At 39.3% G+C, this 23,285-nt stretch overlaps 2 protein-coding genes across 2 annotated transcripts; both read right to left on the bottom strand.

Moving 5' to 3' along the window:
* Positions 1-4,991: 4,991 nt before the first annotated feature.
* On the bottom strand, positions 4,992-10,552 carry mtx2 (metaxin 2). The gene is made up of 10 exons (XM_067512814.1): positions 10,394-10,552; positions 9,031-9,078; positions 8,835-8,881; positions 8,286-8,358; positions 7,772-7,848; positions 7,494-7,586; positions 7,330-7,368; positions 7,120-7,245; positions 6,964-7,040; positions 4,992-6,493 (listed from the first exon to the last, which is right to left on the bottom strand). The coding sequence occupies exons 1-10, from the start codon at positions 10,431-10,433 to the stop codon at positions 6,334-6,336; spliced, it is 780 nt and encodes a 259-aa protein (XP_067368915.1). The 5' UTR covers positions 10,434-10,552; the 3' UTR covers positions 4,992-6,333.
* A 1,724-nt stretch (positions 10,553-12,276) lies between these two features.
* Positions 12,277-16,497, bottom strand: LOC137131491 (homeobox protein Hox-D4b-like). Its single transcript, XM_067512828.1, has 2 exons — positions 14,537-16,497; positions 12,277-13,882 (listed from the first exon to the last, which is right to left on the bottom strand). Exons 1-2 carry the CDS (start codon positions 14,970-14,972, stop codon positions 13,551-13,553), a joined length of 768 nt encoding a protein of 255 aa, XP_067368929.1. The 5' UTR covers positions 14,973-16,497; the 3' UTR covers positions 12,277-13,550.
* Between the last annotated feature and the right edge of the window lie 6,788 nt (positions 16,498-23,285).

The following is a 23,285-nucleotide window of genomic DNA, read 5'->3' as shown; positions in this document are numbered from 1 at the left end:
GATATTTTGGATACTAGAGAACTTGAATCTGTTGGGAAGTGTTATTGTCTCTAACTGCACATAGCTTCCTTTTAATGTATTCAAACACAGCAGTTTAACTTACCTAGAATTGAGTGAATGTGTGAGTGAGTTTTATACTGTTTTGTGGTTATCTTGTTAATGCTGCTGTCTTGGCCAAGTCTCTCTTGAAAAAGAGATTTGGAATCTAAATGAGTTTCTTAGCTGGTTAAATAAAGTATCTAATCTACTCTAATACATTTTGGTGCCCATAAAGCTTGGGCACTCACATGAGATATGGATGTGACTCCATGTTTTGCACCTACTCCAAAAACACTGGATCCTGCATTACATTCCCCATATTGCATCTCATATGAAAGACAGCATCTTTCACTTCCTAATTAAATCTCCCAACTTGTTTTCTTTATAGATCTCCCTCCATAGCTAAAGAAACCAATATAAAAGTGTTTATACTGGCTGAAAAAATGGCTTTACACAGCATCTGAACACATCTTACGAGCTTCTACTGTTGCTATTTATACAAAATGGTCATAATTTAGTTGACCATTTAGTTTAGTTTCCCAAAATCCTAAAAGAGGTACATTCCTCTTTGTGCTCTTTCTAAGTGAGAGGCCACATTCAGAAACCTTCAGCTTTGTTCACTTAAAAACACCACATCTGTACGCTGCTCTTTTTTTCCTGCCATGAGTGTGTAGAGTGAGGTAAAGGAGGGCAGGGTTTCCTGCAGTGCAGTCATGCCACCGAGCCTTGGCAGGGTGGTGGTAAATCACGGTGAATGTCGGGGATTGTCTCATAACATATTTTGCACCTTGAACCTTAATAGAATCATTTATTTTCCCCAAGTTAGAATGGTTTAGTCATAAAAAATGCACTCTCCTAAATCACACGCACACCCAAAGACTCAGAGCTCTCGACCCCTGAGGGGCCTCCAAATCACTAAAACTGTCCCAGTGCTTTGACACCTGAGAAGTTGTGCTGATCCAGTTTAAGTGAATGAGATTAGAAATGAATTGGGTCACTGCATCGGAGATGACTAACTCCATTGCTTTTATTGAATTCAAAAAATATGCACCATATGCACATAAAGCATCTTTACCCACACCCACCAGTCAGCGTACAACCAAACTACTATTGCAGTCTTCTCTCTCTCAGAAAGTCCAGATTATATCATGACTCATCATTTGATAATCAAACTGTGCAACTATCAGCCTACAGTCATGTTGTCCAATCTGACACATTCACAAAAAAACTCTTCTATTAATGCAAACAAATACACCCTCACTCTCTGGCTCATGCATTTAATTATTGCAAATTTACTTTTCACTGGCTGTTAATGTATTTGTCTGGACATAACATGTCTAAAACCTATGGACAGATTACTGGACAGGTCCCCTTGGGCACAGGCACGAGCTCAGCAGATCATGAGGCCTGTGGGTCAAGTGACTTGTCATATTCCTTGTTTGAAAAATAACCACACAACCATCTAAAAAAGACACAAAGAGACTAAAAACAGACACCAAATGTCCAAAAAAGACACAAAAAGAGCAAAACTGACCCGAAATGCTTATAAAAACACAAAAAGACCAATAACAGGCACAAGATGTAGCAGACAGAAATTACCACAAACTCAAAACTAGGCCAAAAACAAATGATAAATTAAACAAAATGAAAGAGTGGGGGGCTTCCTCTGTCTAATCCAGGGGCCAATTTTCTCATACTCAGTCCATACTGAGACCAATAATTAAGGCATAAAACCTTATATAATATATAAATATAGTTTGTGGTTGACTTGTATTACAAAAGAATTCATGAACACCTGTTAGGACTGTAGTTAACTTGATGCATCATTTAAAGGCCTTCAACAAAAAAAAAGGACAGGACATTCACATGAACTATTCAAAGCCACTGCAGGTCCACCCAGTCCAGTTTGTCAGTGTTCTTTGCATTTTACTGCATCATGACCCAGAATGCATCAAGACTGAATGATACGTAGAGCAATCACCTGGGCTACACACTGCTCAGGTGTGCAGTGAAAGCAGTTTGCAGCCATCTTCCCTCTGTTGGCTACTGTCAGAACAACAGAGCTGTGCACTGTTAGTGGCGTTAAATACATATTAAGTTAGTTTTTCTTTTTTTATTTAAAAGCACAGAAGCCACTAAGAAGAACAGTTTACATGCAACAGGAGCACATTGACTTAGAAATGTTGATCTCTGGGCAGTCTGTGTACAAAGCTTGTAAATTAAAATTTGCCCAAAACTGCAAAGTATGTGAAAATAGACTAATTCTGTGGATGCACGTTTTTCACATTCATCCCATTAAAGTTTTGCCATGATCAGCAGGCCACTACCCCCTCTGAAAGGATATCCTGTCCTAGATTCCTATACTTATCCTGCCCCCTGCTGGAAATTTCTTTCATTACAATCTGTAGATATGAGGCTTAAGGTTTATCTGTGCACAAATTCTGTCAGGACAGTTTATTAATAATAAAAGGTTGTTAACACAGAAATTAACTCACTGTGGGCAGTGCAAGATAAGGCATCACGATTAGGTCGTAACAGTGTATAATGTGTTTTAGTGGTGCACACAGTGTTAACAGATACACATAGGTTTGGTGGTGTGAGGCCCACGGACAGTTGTCTATTTTGTCATGTTACATACAGTCATTTAGACTGGACTGTTAGGATGAAGGAGGTCTATTTAAATAAGAGTGTCGCTACTGAACGCAGAGACGAGGGTGGGATAGGGGACGAGCTGTGTTGACTCTTGGTCTGCAGGCTTCCGTCTTTCCGGTGGTGGCTCCCTATGATGGAGCAGTATCGAAGGGGGGGGGGGGGTGACTACAGGGACTCTGAGGACCATCCAACATTCTCACAGTCACAGTAAATAAATAAATAGCCGTTTATACAGTTCACATTAGGCCATTGTTTCACGTTATCTTCTTATTAGCTGGGTTGTAACAGAGTTTTCAGTGGCACGTATAAAAAATTTAAGGCTTTAAACAGGATGGTGTGTGTAGGTGTTTTTAGCTTTGCCTTTTCTGCAATGGATTTCTCCTGCAGGATTCTTTAACTACAGCATAAAATGGAGCAGTTAAAGGAAGGAGCTGCACACTGAAGCCGCACTAACAGTACATCAGTCTCCACATCATGTGTTCAGTGTGGACTTCACCTCTGTAATAGGACAAATTCTTTTTATTTATGTCTGTCTCTGCCTGGCTAATGATCTCGAACTGTGTTTGGTTGTAGCAGGTCATCACTCATGATGTCACAGCTCCCAAGTTCAAAGGTCAGACTGTGACCTCACAGGAAACCTGGAAGACAGACGTGCAAACTGTTCAGCTCGAGGGCAACCAGAGGTGAACAGACGTCGAGTTCTTCTGAGACCTGGAGGCAGAAACACACACGCTTTGTGGCCCCAGCTTCGTATCGAGCTCCAAAAATAGATTTCAGTGGGGGATTTCCCATAGCTGTGTTGCTCTGGCCTTGATTAAAACAAATTGTATATTTGTTCATATAAATGTTCAAGTGTCTCTGGGCAAGACACTGAAACCCTAACAGCCCATTACCTTCCCCAGCTGTGTAGTGCTGGTCCAAGCCCAGCAAAAATTGGGGAGGGTTGCATCAAGAAGGGCATCCAGGATAAAAACTGTGCCAAATCAAAATGTGGACAATGATAATGAAGATGAAATGACAAACACACATGTGTGTGTGTGTGTGTGTGTGTGTATATATACACACACACACACACACATACACATATAATGTTCAGGTTTCTTGTCTTCACAAATCATGTATTGGCATCTTAGTTAGTTGTGGTATAGGGTGAGTTCAGGAATACTAGGACATACATAAGATAAGTGGGTAAAGGATAAGAAAAGAGCATTGGAAGAATGTAGGTCCAAACAATCGGTGCTGGAGCCTTATTGTGGAAGCACATGACCAACGTCACATGACATAATTCATATGACATGCCAAATTGTGCATCTTTGTGTGCACATTCAGTCTATTCAGATAAGTCTGTCCTATAGTGCTCTGATAACATCAAACAATAAATTTCAGTCCAAAAGTTGTTTAATATGATTATTGGGCAAGGCATTTTGTCTAATAAAGGAACAATGTTGGTGCCAGTTGATGCAGGTGGAGCCTAGAGACTAAAATGTATTTCTAATAAATGTGATAAATAAATAGTTTTTAAAATATTGGATACTTGAATCACTTCAACACCTTAAAGCATAAAAGACAAAACTTGTAATAATAAATTAATCTATCATATCATATTGTAACAGGCTAATACATAGACAATTTTAAGGTTCAGAAAAACAAGAAATCTCTATAATGTACTTTTATATTTATATATTTTACATTTATACATTCAAAATATTTTTGTTTAAAGCAATATTTGAAATAAATTATAATAAATGCTAAACATGAAAAATTGTTTTGTCATCTACAACCCCAAATCCAAAATTGGGAAGGTGTGAAAACATACAGTAAATAAAAACAGAATGCAATGATTTGCAAATCTCATTAACCCAATTCTTGTTCCAGCATTTTGTTGCCCCTGGTTCAACTTTTTTTGAGATGTGTTGCTCAATCAAATTCCAAATGAGTTCATATTTTTCATTAAATGGTAAAACGTCTCGGTTTCAACATCTGATATGTTGTTTATGATCGATTATGAATAAAACACGAGTTGATGAGATTTGCTAATCGATGCATTCCCTGTTTCTTTACGTTTTACACATCGTTCCAACTTCTTTGGAATTGGGGTTGTACAACAAAATGGTGAGTCATGCTTTATAAAAATATAACGCAATCCCAATTTCTTCACATTAAGCAAGCAGATATCTTGAGGAATTTAGAAATATGTTTTTTCTGTCAAAAACTGTCCCAATATAGCTGAGTTCACCCTAGGACTTTATAAAGTTGTATTAAACTAAATTGTTTTGATAAACTTAATGTCCAAACATGAACCAACACCAATTTTTTTTTATTCTCAGGAGGAAATATTGTGATATAGTACTTACAATTACAATTTATGACATAAACCTTTTTCAATTCTGTATTTTTATATTTATATATGTTACAGTACAAAAGGGAAATATTTAAGATCATACAAATTCTAATTCTGAAATTAACTTTGTGATTCATTCTTATTCAACCAGGCAATCGTCTAATCTCCATTTTCCAAAACATTCTATTATGTAGTCCAATTAAGATTATCATGTTCACTGAGCCAAAGTATCTGCTTTTTTTAAAACCCCCTAGAACTTCATTCATTTTTGATTTCTCATTTCGTCGCTTTTATTATTACATAATTTTGTTGTGTGGTGTTGATTCATTTCTGTTTTTAGTGATATGTCTTTTCACTACACTTTACTGAAGGGTAATGATTTCTTCATATTTGCTGTTACTGTTCTATTTTAAATTGTGCAAATAAAAATATATCTTAAAAGTCTCAAATAAAATATATCTAACAATCAACAACAACAAAACTCAGTGTGTTGTGTTGAATGGTGTATTTTGTAGACATCTTTCATATACTGAAAAAAGCAGCAATAAATCACATCATCTTCATCACTATATGTTTGTGTTCAAAAGAAATCCAAAAGAAAAGGAAAAATACAAGCTGTGGATTTCCAAGTAGGCCAGCCCTGTTTCATTGGGGTGTTTTTTCTATTTGAAAATTATTGGAGCAAAATAAAAAAATTAGGAGCCCTACCTTCAGAAAGGCAGAAGCTGTGAAATCCATACCTAAACTCCAAGGATCTGTGGAAATTTGTAGATTCATTGAGGTATGAAAAAGTAAATGTAGTTTATGTGAAAGATTTTAAAAATATATATAACTCAGGACCTGTGTTTCAGGAACCGTCCACTATGTTGAAGTGCCCTTACTGCTGACATTGACCTCTGACCGTCAAGAAATGTATTACAAGTTGCAATATCATCAATATTTTTGCTCAATTCCTGTACCTCTGGAAACAAATGTTCAATGGTGTGTATTATTTATTTCTGAAATTTGTTTAACTTCATCTTTGTAGACCGTTTACATATGATTTGACTCCCACTTAATAACTTTGTTTTCTTTCTGGATGATTTTCGTATGTGCAGGTGACACGTCTTTAAAAGAATTGTCTCACCTGGTCTCTTAGCAGAATCATGCAACAATGTACAAGCGGGAAGCAAAAAGCGTGAGACAAGAAATGTGTTAGAAGAATAATACGCTTCTTACACTGTCACAGCAGAGGAATGAGAGAAGGAAAAATAATGTCAAATTTGATATAAGACAGGTTGAGAGATGTTATTTTCAGTTGCTCAAGAACTCTTGTCTTCAAAGTAGGTCTGTTCGATGCGTCTGCAGAAGGACAGCAGGTTGCTGTAGCTCTTGATCCTCTCAGCCAGCTCAGTGTTGGTCAGTGGGGTTGTCAGGATAGTGAAGAGGTGACCAAACACCAAAGCGTCCAACTCTGTAGGCCTACAACACACACACACACACACACACACACACACAAAAAAGGTTTAACTTCTAAAAATATTGCTTAGGTCAGCTGTGGTTTAACAATGAGAGGAAACTAAAAATTCCATCCTCAATAATTAGTGTTGAATAAACACTAAATGTTTTAAATCATTCACACAACTTGTAATAGTGATGCACCAGGTTGATTCTGAGAAACTTCTTTCACCTGGGCTTAAATAAGAAAACTAGTCTGAAGGGCACAAAAGAAGCCTAAAGACATTCTAAATATATATTAGGAGGTGTGCAATGAGAAGCTCTATCACATGACAGACAGGTAATTACAATAACCCATCACAAGGTGGTGCTAAAGGAAAAGCTGTCAGATGCAAATTTTTCAGGGAATCAGGACACTCCCAAAACACTGATGCATCCTTCAGTAAAAACAGGAAACATAAGAGAAGCATTATTCAAATGAACAGAATACATACTGTTTATTAAAGAAGTACGGCTGTGTTCCCAGCCTCTGAGAGAGAGCCTGACAGCATTGACTCACATCTTCATAAACCTGAAAGCATAGAATTTTAGTCATGTAGTATTATAAATAATATCTTGGATAATCTGAAAGTATATGGGTGGTTTCTAACTTGCTCCAGGGTTTTTCCTCCCCAGCCAATGGCGTTCATCTTCCTGCGAACTTCCCACTGCTTCTGATAGGCAAGGATGTAACTAAGAGGCCGCGAGTAAGGACTGCTGTATCTGGGACGTGAGATCTACACAAAACACATTTCATATGATTAAGAGGCATAAAATTATCTCTAACGAATCTTTGTTTCTTTTTATCTTAATACAAGCACCTCTGCAGCTGTAGCATTATCACACCACTGGATGTAAAGCTGTTGAGAAGAGAAGAGACTAGAATGAGGGTTTCAGAGATACTGATAACAATTATGTGTATGTATGCTGAGTATACTCTTTCAGCTGTGTGCGCTTTGCTAAGTGCTGTTCACTGTGTGTGTACCTCAGCAGTAAGCAGCATGTTGTTGACCAGCTCCATGTAGGCTTTCATTTCAGCTCTCTGAACATCATCTAAGCCATCGCTCAGAGAGTGACCCTTCAAACACAGACAGAGGAAATTAGCTTCCCCTCAATTCGGATGCACCCAATTTCTCTAATAAGTCACGAGTGAATTACTGAAGTTAATGATTACTACATTTTCAGGAGTACTGTACTACATGAACTTATTGTTCAGAGATGTTTTAGTATAAGAACTTCAATATCAGTCTTTGTGTTATTTACCTTAGCTTTGGTGAACTGCACAATCGGCCCAAGTTCGGACACTACCTGTTTCCCCACGTGGATAAAGGGAATCTTACCTATAGATTGATGTGTAAAAAACATAGAAAGGGACACAGAGAGTTGGGAATCAGTTGGGAATCTAGAATCACATCTGGGATCAAGTTAAGTGTAAATTTAAGCATAAGAAGTATAACACTGAGTGATTAATGTATTTAGAATAAAATTCAAATCAAATGGTATTTTTGAACAAGCTACCATACATTTTACTTTAATTGTAATGATGTACAGGTAACAAAATACACTTACAAATACTAATAAAATTTGTTCTAACTGAAATGAGACACAATCCGAATAAAAGATACAAGGTTTAAAAATGCCCAGATTGCTCTCACTTGAAAAAACAGAAGTTATCTAGGATCTGAGGAGACTGTGACAAAAGTACAATTAGAATACTGCACCAATGTATGGCATGACAAGACAGGCTCAATTCACTGGCAGCAGCACAGGAACTCACCAGAAGGGGACATGTATTCAGCATTTGCTCTGCCAACCACTTGCACTGGTAGGCCACACATCCTGAGATACGCCTGAACAGCAGAGAAACACTTCAACATTTAAATAACATGTTTCACAAGAGTGTTTGGTGCATGCAGATGCACATATATAATATGCTGACACACAAAACAAAGTGTAAAGGTTTTAGTCACTTCACATGTGTAGATTCAGAAGCTAGCCAAAGACACACCCAGAACCATCATAAAGTATTGAAACTACTGCAGTTTAGGCTCCACAGAGCCCTGATCTCAACATCATGGTGTCAGGCTCGGTGTCCACAAAGAGACACTGGGACAGCCTAAATCTACAGAAGAACTGTGGCAAGTTCTCCAAGGTGCACCTTATTATTTTTATTTTATTATTTTTTATGTGCAACGCGTGTGTGAAGTTATAAATACAAATTAGCCACTTATTAAAAGCATCTTCATTTATTTTTAGCACCAAAAACCTTTCCATGTTAATGTACATGCTAAAATATTGTATTGGTTAAGGACAAACTGAACTTTACCTGAACAGCCAGAGATGAGGCACAGTCTGACAGCAGAATCTGATCCTCTGTTTATAAAAAATAAATTTAAAAAATATAATAATAATAATAATAATAATAATAATAATAATAATAATAATAATAATAATGTGAGCCATTACATTATCAACCATGTCTCTGAAGTGACATGTCGCATTTGAGACAAACCCTGACTCACCCTTCAGCGGTTGGTATAAGGTTGCATTTTCAGGCCAAGGCTCAGCAGCTGACAAGGTCAAAACAGACACAATAAACAATTAAGCTAATTTAATGGTGTGATGCATTCATAATTAAGTAAAGCAGTACAGAGATGACAGAAAAAAAAAGTACACAAATGCACCACTTTAGTAAAAATGCAAGTACTCCAAAAAGACACTGATTTTTCTGGGCATCAATCTGGGGAAAACAGATTTTAAACACAACCAAACATGATGCTGGTCATAACATGATGTCTAGGTTATACGTTTTTGCAGAAAACTAAAGAAATTAGGTTTGTTAAGTTTAACTCAAATACAAATGCAAGGAGAGACTTCAAAAGCCTGATTTTTTAGCATTCATCCAACTTTAACTGCATTTATTCAGATATTATATTTTTTTAGGTATCACATTTGTTGCTTATCGTTAGTAATGGATGAATGTTTGCAAACCACTAATGTTCAAAGATGGAGCTAAATTTAACAACTTCAGCTACTGTTATGTAGTTAACATAATAATACATCGCTTTTACCTGATTAATCTTATTTTTTTATATTTCAATATCATGATCAGGGAGGTCCAGGTTAGTGCCATTTGTAGGTAGAGTAAAGAAAACACGCCTTATTCTGATGGATGGGGGAGTGTTTCCATTAACTCCTATACTAACTTTACGACATTCAAGAGTGCACATAACTTTTTCTCTCTTCGAATGCAGTGCTCCTCAGTAACATCGCACTCTCTGCTGCTGCTCATGGCTGGAGGTAATATTACAACCGTCCACACATCCACATTGGTGTTGTTGTAGTAACACCTCCGGCCACCAGAGGCAGCTGGCAGAAGACCACTGCTAACTGCGCTCCACCAGGAACGAGGTAGTCGTCAGAGCTCGATTTTTTTTTTTAAAAGCGTCACAGAAATAAATCATGTTTTTTTTTTTTAACATCTACACACGGCTGTTGTTAGCATGAACACCCCGGTACGGTTCCAGCTTTCATTTGCTGTTCTCTTTTAGGTTTGTATATTTGATATTAAACCGACAAGCAACTTGATTAACGTTATACGGTTAAAATGCATTCTAAACTGGGTAAGCAATCCAGGACATAACATTATGTAGCTAGTGTGACAACAAGTCTGTATTTGAGCTAAGCTAGCCACGTTAAAGACAAACAACGTAGGCCAATGAATCATTTAAAGTTTACTTATCCTGCTTCCTTGAGATATTACTGTCAGTAATGTGTAACTGACAAATGTTAGGAAAAGGGCTGCATTCCTCACAACGTTAGCTAGCAGGCTAAAGACGGTACAATAAACAATAGTAGAAAGAATGAACAAAGATAAAACGTTACCTGCAATCTGCGACACGAAAGCCTCAGCTGCTAGAGACATAGTGGTGTTTCAATATACTTATGATACAATTATGTCAATTCCGCTTCATACAAGTTTAAGGGCATGTACTTCTTCTGCAGTGACCTACTGGTCCTCCCACAATCTCTGTCCGGAGGAGAAAATGCAAGTCCTAATAACTAGTTCCACTCTATAGTCGCTCTATTGTACATTATGTCGGAATTTTTACGTCATGGATCATTGAATCCTTTATTGATACATCTTAGTATAGGGGAATACAAAATTCTGTTCTATGGAAATAACAGCTCATATCATCTGCGCGACAGCAGTTCTGAATCTTTCTGTAGCCACACTCAATGTTACATTGTTATATGCGGTAATTGTAAGCAAGGGAGGCTTATATAACTGCTCCCAAGATTTGACATGTAGGATGTTTAACCGAGTATTTTTTTAAAGCGATATGACCGAACGGTGGATGACGTCGCTAATAAGTTTTTGGGTCTTGTTTACTTCCAGTGTAATGCCTAGTGCGGCCACTCGGGGGCGTTCCTGCTCCACCACAGTCAGACTGCAGAAAGGGAGGTTGGTGTGATTTACTGTACGGTACAAGCATAACGTTTCCTAAGCGCAAACACATACATCTTGAGCACCATAAATATTTTTTTTCAGCACACAAGCAATGAACCATATTCCTTATTGAGATCACATGTATCCTGTCACATCGTCAGCGTGCACATTTACACTAAAGTTTATTTAGGCCAGCATGGCTTTTTAAATGCAAATAAAACATATGGTCCACAGGCATTTACAAGTCTTTTTGTGTGTAATGTTTTACGAAAATGTAAGACGTGTAGTATATGCACTAAATGGGACCAGAGTATCAAATTCCACATTTATACTTTGACATTGTGTATTGATTTACTATTGGATATTTCCAAAAAAGATAGAAAAACAAACATCTCAGCTCTCTCAGTACCGACTGGTCATCCTTGTAGGGGACCTTTCCTGCAGTTAACCACGGCTCTACCGGAAGCCACCAATTAAAGGCACTCTGAGCTCATTTCCCTTTGATCCCACCACACACACATACACACACGGAGAGATGGTTTCCCTCAATTAACGTGTTGTGCCCTGCGCGTAACCGTTTCGTAAAAAGCGCGCAGAAGTCATAATCCCCAAACCCTCCGAATGGCGAAGAAGATTTGTTGAAGGGGGTTGATTGCCATTTGTGATGCGAGTTACAGGGTTTACCCGTCGATACAAACGACAATAACGTATCAGGCTATAATGTCTTAATTTATATATCCCAGACTTGATAAAAACTCCCAAGTTCCCTCGTGTTGTAACATTTTGACTAAACGGAAGACCCGACAGCTAACTCCAGCACTGGCTCATTTACGGTAGCCTACTGTATCTGTGTTAAGAAATGCCCTTTATCCGCAAAATAATCCGAAGAACGTTTTAAAAACCTCCCACGGGAGAAAAATGCCACATTTAAGAAGCGTCTCAGTTGAAACATCCCGGACATTTGTCTTTGCTCACCGCAAGTGGCCTAACGCTCCATTAAATGATAAAATGGTCTATTGAAATACATCCTATATGTGTTTTACCTATGGGATATAAGCCTCTTAATGAAAATGTCTTTCATTTATAAACGGGTTATTTTGCGTAATTTCTACTGTTCTTCTCTCAACGTAGAAAATGTAATTTATTTTTCAAACATACAGATATATGTGTGTGGGGTGGGGGGCTGACAGACAGAGAGAGAAAAGAATAATTTCTTCTGCGACTTGAAACAGTTTTTATTTTATTTTTTGACGAATTGTTTTTATCAAAACATTTTCACATATAAAATCTTTACACGTCAAGTTTTCTTGACCAAATACAAAAGAACAGAGATGAAGCCTACAAAGAATAAAATATGCCTCTAAATGATACAAATAAAAATAAGTACTGGCGTATATAATACAAGTCAATAGCATATTAAACTGGAAATAAGGAGAAAAAAAGCACCATTACGTCATTTCAGGGAAGATATTAGAACCTCTGTCTGCTGAGTCACCAACAAACATTTCAGAAAGTTATTTTCGTTAAAACCCTGTTACCCTGAGAAAATATGTTGGTTTTACAGTCAAGTGTCGTGCGTCACCATCCAATGTGGCTCCCTCCCCCGTACAAATGTGACTTTACCAAAATCGTTCCCCGAAAATGTGTTTTTTTTTAATCACCTTTTGTTAATTAACATAAAACTGCACGATATGGCTAATTATCCTATGAAACGTGTATTGTTTTTTTGGATACTCCTCTGTGTACAAAATGAAAGCTAAAACATTATAGTGTGCAGCTCAGCCGCCGAGCGCAAGTTTGTGGAAACAACATTTTGGTAATGTGCATATTCATAAGTTAAGCTTTTTCATCTTTTAGGTATCTATTATAAAACCCTGTATTATGCTTACCCTGTAGAAATAAAACCCTGTTTTCTCGTAAATACACAGTCTTTTCTTTTTCACCAGAGCTTGGCAAGACTGCAGCCGCCGTGCTTTGCGCCGCAAATATGGGATGTGTGAACATGTGGGGGGGGATTGCAGAAATGGTAAAACATTTCATTTCCAAACATTTCCAAGCCTACATGTGTGCAGTTCTTCAACGTTACACACTTAAACAAAACTAAATTAACTAATTTAACATAGTCTGCAACTATTTTGATTATTTACATCTGTTTTCCTGCATTCATCGAGAGAAGTGTTGTTGTTTTCAGCCTTGCAAATATACCAAGATTTCCTGCATTTTTTATTTAACATCTTTGATGTTTGCACTGCTGGCTATTTATTTTTTTATATTAATATGTAACATTTCTAGACTTGACGACTAACTGAGAAAATAATTGCTAGTTGCAGCACCGTATGTAAGACTGAAATCTTTTCATAAATGAATTATGAGATGCAACCTCTAGCCTATACAACATAAAGATGTAAAACACTTAAAATATGAGGCAAAATACATGAACATGTTTTTAAAGCCTATAAATGAACAATGTTAAATCAGAATTGTCTCAGGACCACGGTCACCCTGGATCAACTTGGTAACATCAGTTTTGGAGAGTGAAGGCGCTACCATGGCTGCCCGTGACGGCCAAACTCTGCTCCTGCCCCCGTGTTTTCAGACGGTTATCCCCGCTTTCACGTTATTGCAGTCGCTGCCGCCGCCGTCGCTGCTGCTGCCGCTGTTTTTGCTGTTTTCTGTCGCCTTCTTGTTTTTGCTCCGTCCTTTAGTGTTCGGCAGCTTGTTGTCTTTCTTCCAGCGCATGCGCCGGTTCTGGAACCACACCTTCACCTGACGCTCGGACAGGCAGAGCGCGTGTGCCACCTCGACGCGGCGGCGGCGCGTGAGGTACCTGCTAAAGTGGAACTCCTTCTCGAGCTCCAGAACCTGCTGGCGCGTGTAGGCCGTGCGCAGCCGCTTTGGCTCCGGTCCCACATGGTTCGGATTAACTGGATTAAAAAAACAGGGAAGGGAGAAAGTCAGGGAGATAAAGGCACAGTCCTAAAATTCATTGTATTTATTTTTATTTGCACTTGATTTTATACCGGTAGTATTTTATTGGAATCAAGTTATTATGGGCTGTGCTCATTTATTAATATTAGATGCATATTATTATAATATATTAATTTAACAGTCGTAAAATACAGCAATAACCTATGCACTGAATTATCTCGCACTAAAAATCTCGCTGCAGTTATTAACATGTTATTTTTACTGTTAATCTTCAATTGTGGTTGACTGGGAAAAGATCCAAGACACAATTTTTACTTTTAACTTTTTTTTGCAGCTTTTCTCAGCAGCAGCGTCACACACCAATACTGCAATAGCACGCGCGCGCGTACACATACACACACACACACAAACACATACATTGTGACAGGGCCATAAAACTTTATAGGGGCTGTAATTCTCCCAGACTCTCACTAAGACCATAAATAACTCTGCAACAAAACCACGAATGGACAAAACACTGAAAAGAAAGAAAGGGGAGGAAAAAAAAGAAGAAAGAAGCCACGAAACAAGGGAGCAAGACCAAGTGAAATGATGGAGAAATGAAATACAGTGCACTACAGACACAAATGTGGCTTCTCCCGCTGTCTTACCATGAGCGACGTGCACTTTCTTCATCCACGGGTAGACAACAATAGGCGGCTTGTCTTTGCTCTGGCAGGCCGCTTTCCTCTGCACCTGAGCGGGCTTTGGACAGGTCATCCAGGCCTGGCATTGCAGGTCACCCGCGGAGAGTCTCTCCTTGCCGGGGGCGTCTGTCTGTCTATAGCCGGGGAAGGGCTCACCTTGATGCTGTGAGTGGTCCTCTCCATCTTCCCGGCGGTGGCCCTGCAAAGAGTGTTGATAGCAGGTCTGTTGTGGTGTGTATGGAGGCGGATGGGGCTGCATGGGCTGGTAGCCCCCTTCATAACTACCACTGTCCTGAGGGTGGTTGTAATACCCCCCTTGGTCACTAAAATTACTGTAATCTTCTTCACAAGGCGGGAACTGCGGCTCAGCATATTTACAGCTCACCACGTAGGATTCCATGATTGATTTATAGCGAGGCTGGTAGGAGAATACTAATTTTTCTTTCTCTCCCCTCTCTCTGTCTCTTTTTCCCCCTCTGGCATCAAGCCATCCTGCGGCTGTCAAATAGACAGACGGCCGCGCGGGTCACGTGACCCTGCGGCCAGCCAATGAGAGGGGGTACCTCGTTTTGTTTATGTCAGATGTAATGGGATAATTCAATGGGGAAAAAATGCTCATTATGAGGCTGATGGGGATTTGGTAGCGAGGGGAAATAGTTAAGAATAGATGTTTGTAGACTTGAAAAAAAATAACGAGCTGGAGTGGAGGCTAATTATAAGAGATCTGTCTATCTATCTATCTGCCTATCTATCGTGTTTCTGCTTCTGCCCACTCCCCACCCCCCTCCCCTTCCTCGCACAGCACCTATTGAACGCGCTGCACGGACTGTAGATTTATGACTTTTAGCTAACTGACTTTGCCCCCACACAGATGGCCGGAGCTGAAAAATTAATCTGGCCCATATTGGGGCCGGTGGGGCCAAATTTGGCCTTGTAGCGAGTCAAAGGGGAGACAACAAAACGTGGCCGGTCAGAAAGGGCTCCAATAAAAGAATGGGATAAAAGGTTTCCAGACAGTGACTAGTAGTTGGCTTTGTTTAGGCGGAGGTCAGCCCGAGGTGTCCCGTTCACCACCACCAACCCGGCTTCTAAAGGAGGGGTAAACGTGCATTGCTTGGCTTTAAAAATGATGCAGAACGAGAAAAAACGAAGCCGAATGCAAAATCGAAAAAAGCTGAAGAAGATAAGTGAGAATATGCTAAATGTAAGGCCCTCACACGAAGAGGAATCACGTAATGACTTGTGCAAGCATGCGTGAATATGTTGTCTTTCTAAAATTAAGTCGTCGCTGTCAAACATGCTAAATTAACACATGTCAACTTCTAAAAAAACTGAGAAAAAGACTATAAATCTGTGTTCTATCCTTTAGGGTTTCACAGGGATTTCTTCTTTAGCAGCAGCTGCACTTTGAGGATGCTGGAGTTCTGATGCTCTGCCAAAACCTCATGTACCATAACTTGTGCCTAATAAAGCCTGTAATAATACTCTAATAAAGAGAAGAGGAAGAAGCTGTTTTTGCTTGGTTAAAGCAATAAAAGAGCTGGTATGGAGGGTGTAATGGGGTTGAAGAGAACACTGTGGCATGACTGACAGTGTACAAGTGACATAAAGACTATATCTGTCAGATCTAATGAGCCATTTGTTCAGAATAACTCATACTGTAGGACTAGAAATGACTGGTATGCTATCAGTCAGGCAATAAGGTCACTAAATTCCACTTTTTTATTTGTCTTTTTTTAAATCTAGCTACATACACAAAGCCTGTAACCAGTTGAAAATTCTCCAGTGGTGATAAGTACTTTTCCAACTTCCAACACCACAAAATCTAACTCATAGTTTATAATGTTAGTAAAGGTACAGATATGTCTATAAAGTAATGGAAAGCAGCCTTAGTGTCACAAGCTGCCACATTAAAGTCATCAATGTAACAATATTAATAATTTGTTAATATAACATAAATGCTATGAAAAGAAGATTATTCTACAATGACTGTAATAGTTTACTGTAATATTAGCAACTTAACCCAATCTCAACTTGTGTCCTATGCTTGGGTTCGGGTGACTTGGTTCAGGTATCGTCTGGAGAAGACATTTTAGAATGATAGACATAGTCTGGAAGAGGACTGTTCTGTTCTGTTCAGATCACGTCATCTGGAGGAGTTTTTGACCAAGTTACAATTTGCTTGGGCAACTAGATGACATCATCTGGAGGAGTTTGCTGCTAGAAATAGAGAGGTTGGCTGAGTTTAGTTTTATTCATATTGCCACCCTTTTTTAAAGTGAAAGTTTTTCACTTTACTAAAATAGTGAGGGAAGGTTGAGTTTACACAATATACTGATTGTTCCTGAAGAAAACATTGTTCCCACTCACTTAAGCTGCCCCACAGGAGAATTTACGCCAATCCAGTCAGCAATACTGTGCACAAATAGTTTTAGAGAAGGTTAGCAGTAGAAATAGCTGTTCCCTCTTAAATGGACTGTACATGCAAACCAGTACAAAGATCTAGGAAATCAAGGCTTGTGTGCTTGCCTGTTTGTGTCTAAACTGCTTCAAACTTCAAAAAGCTCAAAACTAACTGAAAAGATGTCAAATCTAGCAGGGAATTAGACCCAGTGGCATAATCCCCTTGTGTATGTTTTGACAACGTAGCCTTCCCATCACCTCCCCTGAGCAGCTTGGTGACTAACAATGTACACGTGTCACATAGCTGCTAACGTGTGACACTGCAGAGCAAAAATGCGAGAACAGAAGAAACTCGGGTACCTTTTGACAAAGCGAGTGACTGTAAACACTCATCAGCTTTCCCTTCTCTCTTGTGGATGTTGACAGATGGTTAGTCATCGCCCATAGACTCCCCTAGAACCCAATCTGTGACTGAGGCAGCTCCACACACATTCGGTTCTACAGGGTATATATAGGCAAAGGTTCACATCACGGCTGGCTGCTGATGACTTCTTTTTGTGGCTGACAGAGATTTACACTCACATGTATTAAGACTCTAGAAATAATTACAGTTACGTTAACGTGCATGTTGATGTTGTTCAACGTGTGATGTATCAGTGTCACTGTATAATTTATTGAAACCATTAATGGTGCTGTAGCGTGCTGCTTTTTGACATCAATAAGTCATTAAGGGCGTAGCACATTAATTTTGATACACGTGTAATTACTGTAGGCAAGCAAGACAATCATCTAGAAATGTGGGAACCTCCGTGCACTGTGAACAAGGTGGATACAGCACTGGCAAATCTGTGGCATGATTTAGAGAACGAAACAGCAGGAGAACTAAGTTTGTTATGGTGGAACAATGGAAATGAAGTATTTACTTTTATAACACCTTTACAGCACCGGTGGTGGGCAATCACCTTGTCCCAGCCACAGTCTCTTTTGTTAAATACACCAATGTGTCACGAATACTTTGAAATAATTTAGTGATGTTTGAACGTGCTCCAATACCTCATTCAGCACAGCGTATTAAAGAGCATTTTAATGACTGTGGGTGACCCTGATGGAAACTAAGCACCCATGTTGTACTGGCAGTGAGTGCCCTGCTTTTCATCAGGCTGGACATGCCCTCATCAGGTAATGAGCTACACATACACAATTTGATGTAATCCAGCAAATGGATCTACTGCCTTGATCAAGCTAACAGACAGTTCTTGTAGTTTTTATACAGGCCAATTTAACACCTCTGTATCTCCTCAATAACCATTTAGTTAATGTAATACTTCTCTGACAACATTACAATATGGCATTCAGTTATGGCTTTTGGACTGGATTTTACAGTTGCACCAAGTAACCACATAACCTTGATAATGATTGTTACTGATAGCCATTATTGGTTAAACAAACCACATATTTTCTGTCTTTAAGAGCAGAAACAGGTAAGAGCTGTGGGTATGTCTGTCCTTTCTACAATTTCTCCAGTCACCACAGGCTTTATGGATATAGAATCGGTCATATCACTGCTGGTCACCCGCCACAGTTCAAGCATTTTAAAGATGCTTAGTGGTGTTTTTTTTAACTTGGCCTGGACCTCAGGTTGAGGATTGCAATGCCTGAAAGAACAAGGCTGGAGGGCAAGTGTGTGTTTCTCAGTTAGATGCTGATAAAATGCATTTATGATGGTCCACAGCCCCCACTGATGTTTCTAATTTAACTGCCATCACCAGTAGAAGCACCACAGGTTGTGTTCAATGAGGTTTGCGTTTAATATATCAGAGAATCAGCAGTGAAAGGCATATTGTTCTTTGTTAGGCCATGTTTTTTCTTGGGTACATACTTATCATTCTCCATGTCTGGCTCTTTTTTCATTCCTACACATTACGTGTTAATGTTTGCGACATTTAGGTGCATATAACATATTCACAAAATCTGGTTTGCTGTTTATGTGTATTTACTGTAATGTTTGCTCTAGATGCCACAGAGCTTCTCTGTTTCCAAATCTTGCCTCGGGCAATTCTCTGTGCTCTGGCAGACAGTCATTTTTGCTGTTTACGTTTACTAAATTCCCATGTCCATTTGAGTGAGCAGTTGGCACAAAGTCTGCCATGAAGCAAAAAAGCTTGTATTGCACGGGGGTGAGAAGCAAAGGAAAAGTTTATGTGAAGCAAGACTGACTTCACATTAAACAGTGAGAAAGCTGAGCTGCACATTGATTCTGAACAATTCATATTGATCAGGCTGAAGAATGGAGCTGCTGGACTTAGAGCAACTTAATGGTCAAAAATCCATTAACTTTGGACAGTTTGAGCTATTAAGCCAAAGGACTTTGACCCAAAACTTTCATTTTTCATGATTATTCCAGCTTAAATTCTTCAGCTAAAAAGAGGTTTGGAAACTAGAGTCATTAGCTCACACCTTTTGAATGGGGCTCCCCAGCTCTGAGCTTTGGTGGACTCCTTTTAGAGGCGACAACAACAACGGAGTGATGTTTCGGTTTTTGAAAGAGCATTCTTCTTTAAGAATGTAGCCTAGCTGCCGTCAGGTCGTCAGAGGGTCAAACAGAATCGTTGACCGCTGGTTCACCGTTTCATTAGTCCTAGCGCTGGACAGGGCCACGCAGGGGCCCGGGCTGGGGACCATCCAGAGTTCACGCGGCCTGCGGGAGTCGCCAGCCCATTGTTCCGCAGGGATCTCCCGCTCCCTCTCTGTAGATACATTATTGTTGTGCAAAAGCAAATGCTGGCCCGCAATCAAAGGGTTAACGTGTGAGAACCTGAGGGCTGTTTTCATTATTGGAAAATAGTCTATTGATTTAATTTGTTGCCTCATTTTTCACTAACTATTCCCCGTACTACCTGCGTAATATCCATTTTCAATTATGGGTTGGAGTATGGATTAAAGCAGCTCCGGCACCCCCCCTCCTGTTTATAGATGGCCACTAATCGAAGAGGATCTTAATACTCTGATAGCCTTGGTGACGTTTTTACTTAAAAGCAAATACATTTTTGCAGCAGACCACGCTTCCAACACTCATCTCCGAAACGCTTTAAGAAGTCCCCCTGTCATCCAGAGTTGGGTTTGTGATATAAAGCCATTCAGATGTGGCTTTTCTTTCTGGGGTCGTTTCACTTTTTCATCTTAGACAGGCTGACCGCCGGCTCACCCCTCCGCCCCCGGCCCTCTGCCGGGTCAAAGCCGAGCTGAGAGCAGCTTTAACCCGGTTTAGACATTAACTAACTGCGACCTCTAGCCCTGCATGGGAACCAGTACCCACCGTCTCGGACTGCAACGCTGACCAGCGCAAAAAACGGAGAAGCTGCTGCCTTACTCTGACTGTAAATCAACCAGATAATAAGGAATATTCCAACACGGAATTTTGCTGTTTTTAAAAACAGCAGAATTTGATAATTGCTTGTGCCCAGCCAGTGTTTATGGCACGAGCAAAGATGAGACTTTAATGCGACTCATTTAGTGGTGCTGTTATTAAAAAGGGATTTTCCAAATCACATTAAAAATTGAGAAAAATATTAATTTCTGCTTTAATATTAATAGATGTATCATTATCTTTGCTATTATTCATTATGCCTAATTTGCTGAGTAACTAAAATGAATAGCTACAATAAAATAGAAATTAATAAATCACACTGTGAACTGTAAAACTCCCTTGAGGGTGTGTTCCGACCCACAAACATCACTACCTGTTTGTTGGCGTGAAGAAATCCGAGGTGATGACCATTTGGGTTTAAATGTATTTTTACATATTGGATAGCCCGTTACAGTTTGTTTTATTATAACACAATAGACGAAAGGACCTCTGAAAGATTAAGGTTATTTAATTATGTCCCTGCAACAAAATGCTGCAATACTGTGTATTATGTGTTATTTGAAATGTTCATAACAATGTTGTCGTGTATGTTTACTACCCTGCATCAGTGAAACGGGAGTATCCACATTTTTCTCACTGTAATAAACTGCAGATCTTCAGTAGAACGGGGACTTTGCGTCTGCGCCGACAGCTTAAAAATCTAAATCCTCAGGAAAATGCCACAACTCCCGGATGTGACTTGTCCACACGTCTGCCCATAAATGCCAGATGAAATCAATTGAGCCCTCAGCTTAGCAGCAGCTATTTTTTAAAGTCTTAAATTATTATTATTATTATTATTATTATTATTATTATTATTATTATTATTATTATTATTATTATTATTATTATTCAGAGAAAAATATCATGTCGAAATATTCTACATAAATCTGATAATCCTCCACATATGGAATAAGCTTTGACCGCTTCAGAAATAAATGTCATCTTAGCAACACACATGCTGCGGAAACAGTGCGCGCGCGCGCACACACACACACTCACACACACACACACACACACACACACACACAGAACACATACCTTTTTAAACTTGTAAAAAACAACAAATATCCAAACGAACTCGTGATTAAGTGACATTTGTTTTGAGCGATTTCTCTCTACTGTGAGGTGAGTGCGAAAAGAAAAATTAAACCTTGTCAATAGGAACAGTACTCCCTAAAAAGCGTCACCACAGGCCTCGAAAATAAAAATAAAATATTTAACTTGATACTTTTTTAGGCTTTAAAGCACTGAAATTGGGTCATAAATCCGCACCTAAGCGAGTTTTGTTCAATAATGAATAGTTATTTTTTTAAATGCAACTATTTGACCTGAAAACCTCAAGATGTTGGCTTGTGAGGATGTCAAGATGCTCAAGTGTATAAACCCCGAAACACACCTTGAATTACACAGAACCGGGACCTTGAAAGTCATTCAATTCGATGTACAAAAGACTAAGAGAATGCGAGTGAGATAATTAGATTATATATTTGAACTACAGGTGGAACTCTAGGAAGGGGCCTTATGGGGGTCCCCGGACCACCGCTTTAGTCTGGAGATTACTCCTCGACCACGACCACAACCCCTCCAACTCCCCCACCTCCCCTTACAGTCATAACTTCATATCTGTGCCAAATATGAAAACAAGACACACTTACTTGTTCTGGTCTGATCTCGCGTTAAAACACGACCGTTTAGTGTAAAGTCCCGTTGGAACGGCCCGAAGCGGATTATTGGAGCGGCCTCCGTTGTTTCTCTCAGCCACACAAGGCGCATTCTGTTGATTTCGGACAAATATCGGCTACCAATCCCATCTGGCCGCCTGTCGGCTATTCTCTCTGAGTTATATTTTGGGGCCTGTCAAACTGCCGGCAATAAAACACACTTTATTACCGTCACGTGCTCAGTTTTTTTCTTTTCCTTGCTCCCACGCGGGTTCATAAATTATTAGGCCCTGCACCAAGAGCCACTTTATTCTATAATGGCGCCAAAGGAAAAAAACAACCTTTAATCTCTGGGGGTTTGTGCTGCTCTTGTGCATTTAACTTTTAAAGAGGGGAGTGGTTGTTTTTTTTCCCCAATTTTATTTTGAACCATTCTGGAGTTTTAAAACATGTAATTCTAAAGTTTGAATCCAATTATTCGGCTTTTTTATTTTCTTTTGGTTGTAAATGTTGGACCGGTTTAAAACCCGTGCGTAAATTGATATTTCGTGTGCGTAAAACCCAGTTGAGACCCCCTGTGTGTTTTGCACTGCTTTCCTTTCCTCCAAAACAAGCAGAGACTAAACGCTGTTTGCATTTTTCCGGATGTTTCTGGAATGCTACTTGGAGCATTTCTTTCCTGCTTTGATTTCCGTAAATGGGGAGCAATAAAACCATAAAGGGGCTCTGTGAAAACAGTGTGAGAGTGGCTGTGTCAAACTGGACGCCGCTTTGCTTGCTTTAACAGCTCTGTGGCTTGTTATGCTAAATGTCTAAACATTATATTACATAAAATTAGAAAAAGACTTGAAAAAACTCAAATTATCTGGATAATCCATCGTTAGTATCAAAAAAGGAATACTACTACTAACAATAATAGAATAATAATAGAATAATAGATTCAGAAATTTTGGCAAAGCAGCCAATATGTTTTTAAACTACAACTCAATTGAATCATTGATCTATTGCGCATTGGCCTGGCTTCCCGCCTAATAATGCCTCCTAGCTCCTGTAACATTAAAAAACTCGTTCAGACCAGACCAGACAAAAATCTCCTGGGGACACAGGAGGAAATAAAGTCTGCTTGAGAGGCATTCAAGGTAACTGGGAGAAGAGAATTCCCATGGCCTCCAAACTCAATATAATCTGGGTTGAAGGGAAGACGGTGTTGCCGATACTGATAAAAATCCACCGAGCTGCA

This window comes from Channa argus, chromosome 1 (genome assembly GCF_033026475.1).
Source record: "Channa argus isolate prfri chromosome 1, Channa argus male v1.0, whole genome shotgun sequence".
Lineage (NCBI taxonomy): Eukaryota > Metazoa > Chordata > Actinopteri > Anabantiformes > Channidae > Channa > Channa argus.
The sequence above is the reverse complement of the archived record's forward strand: the minus strand, read 5'-3'. Positions and strand labels throughout refer to the sequence as shown.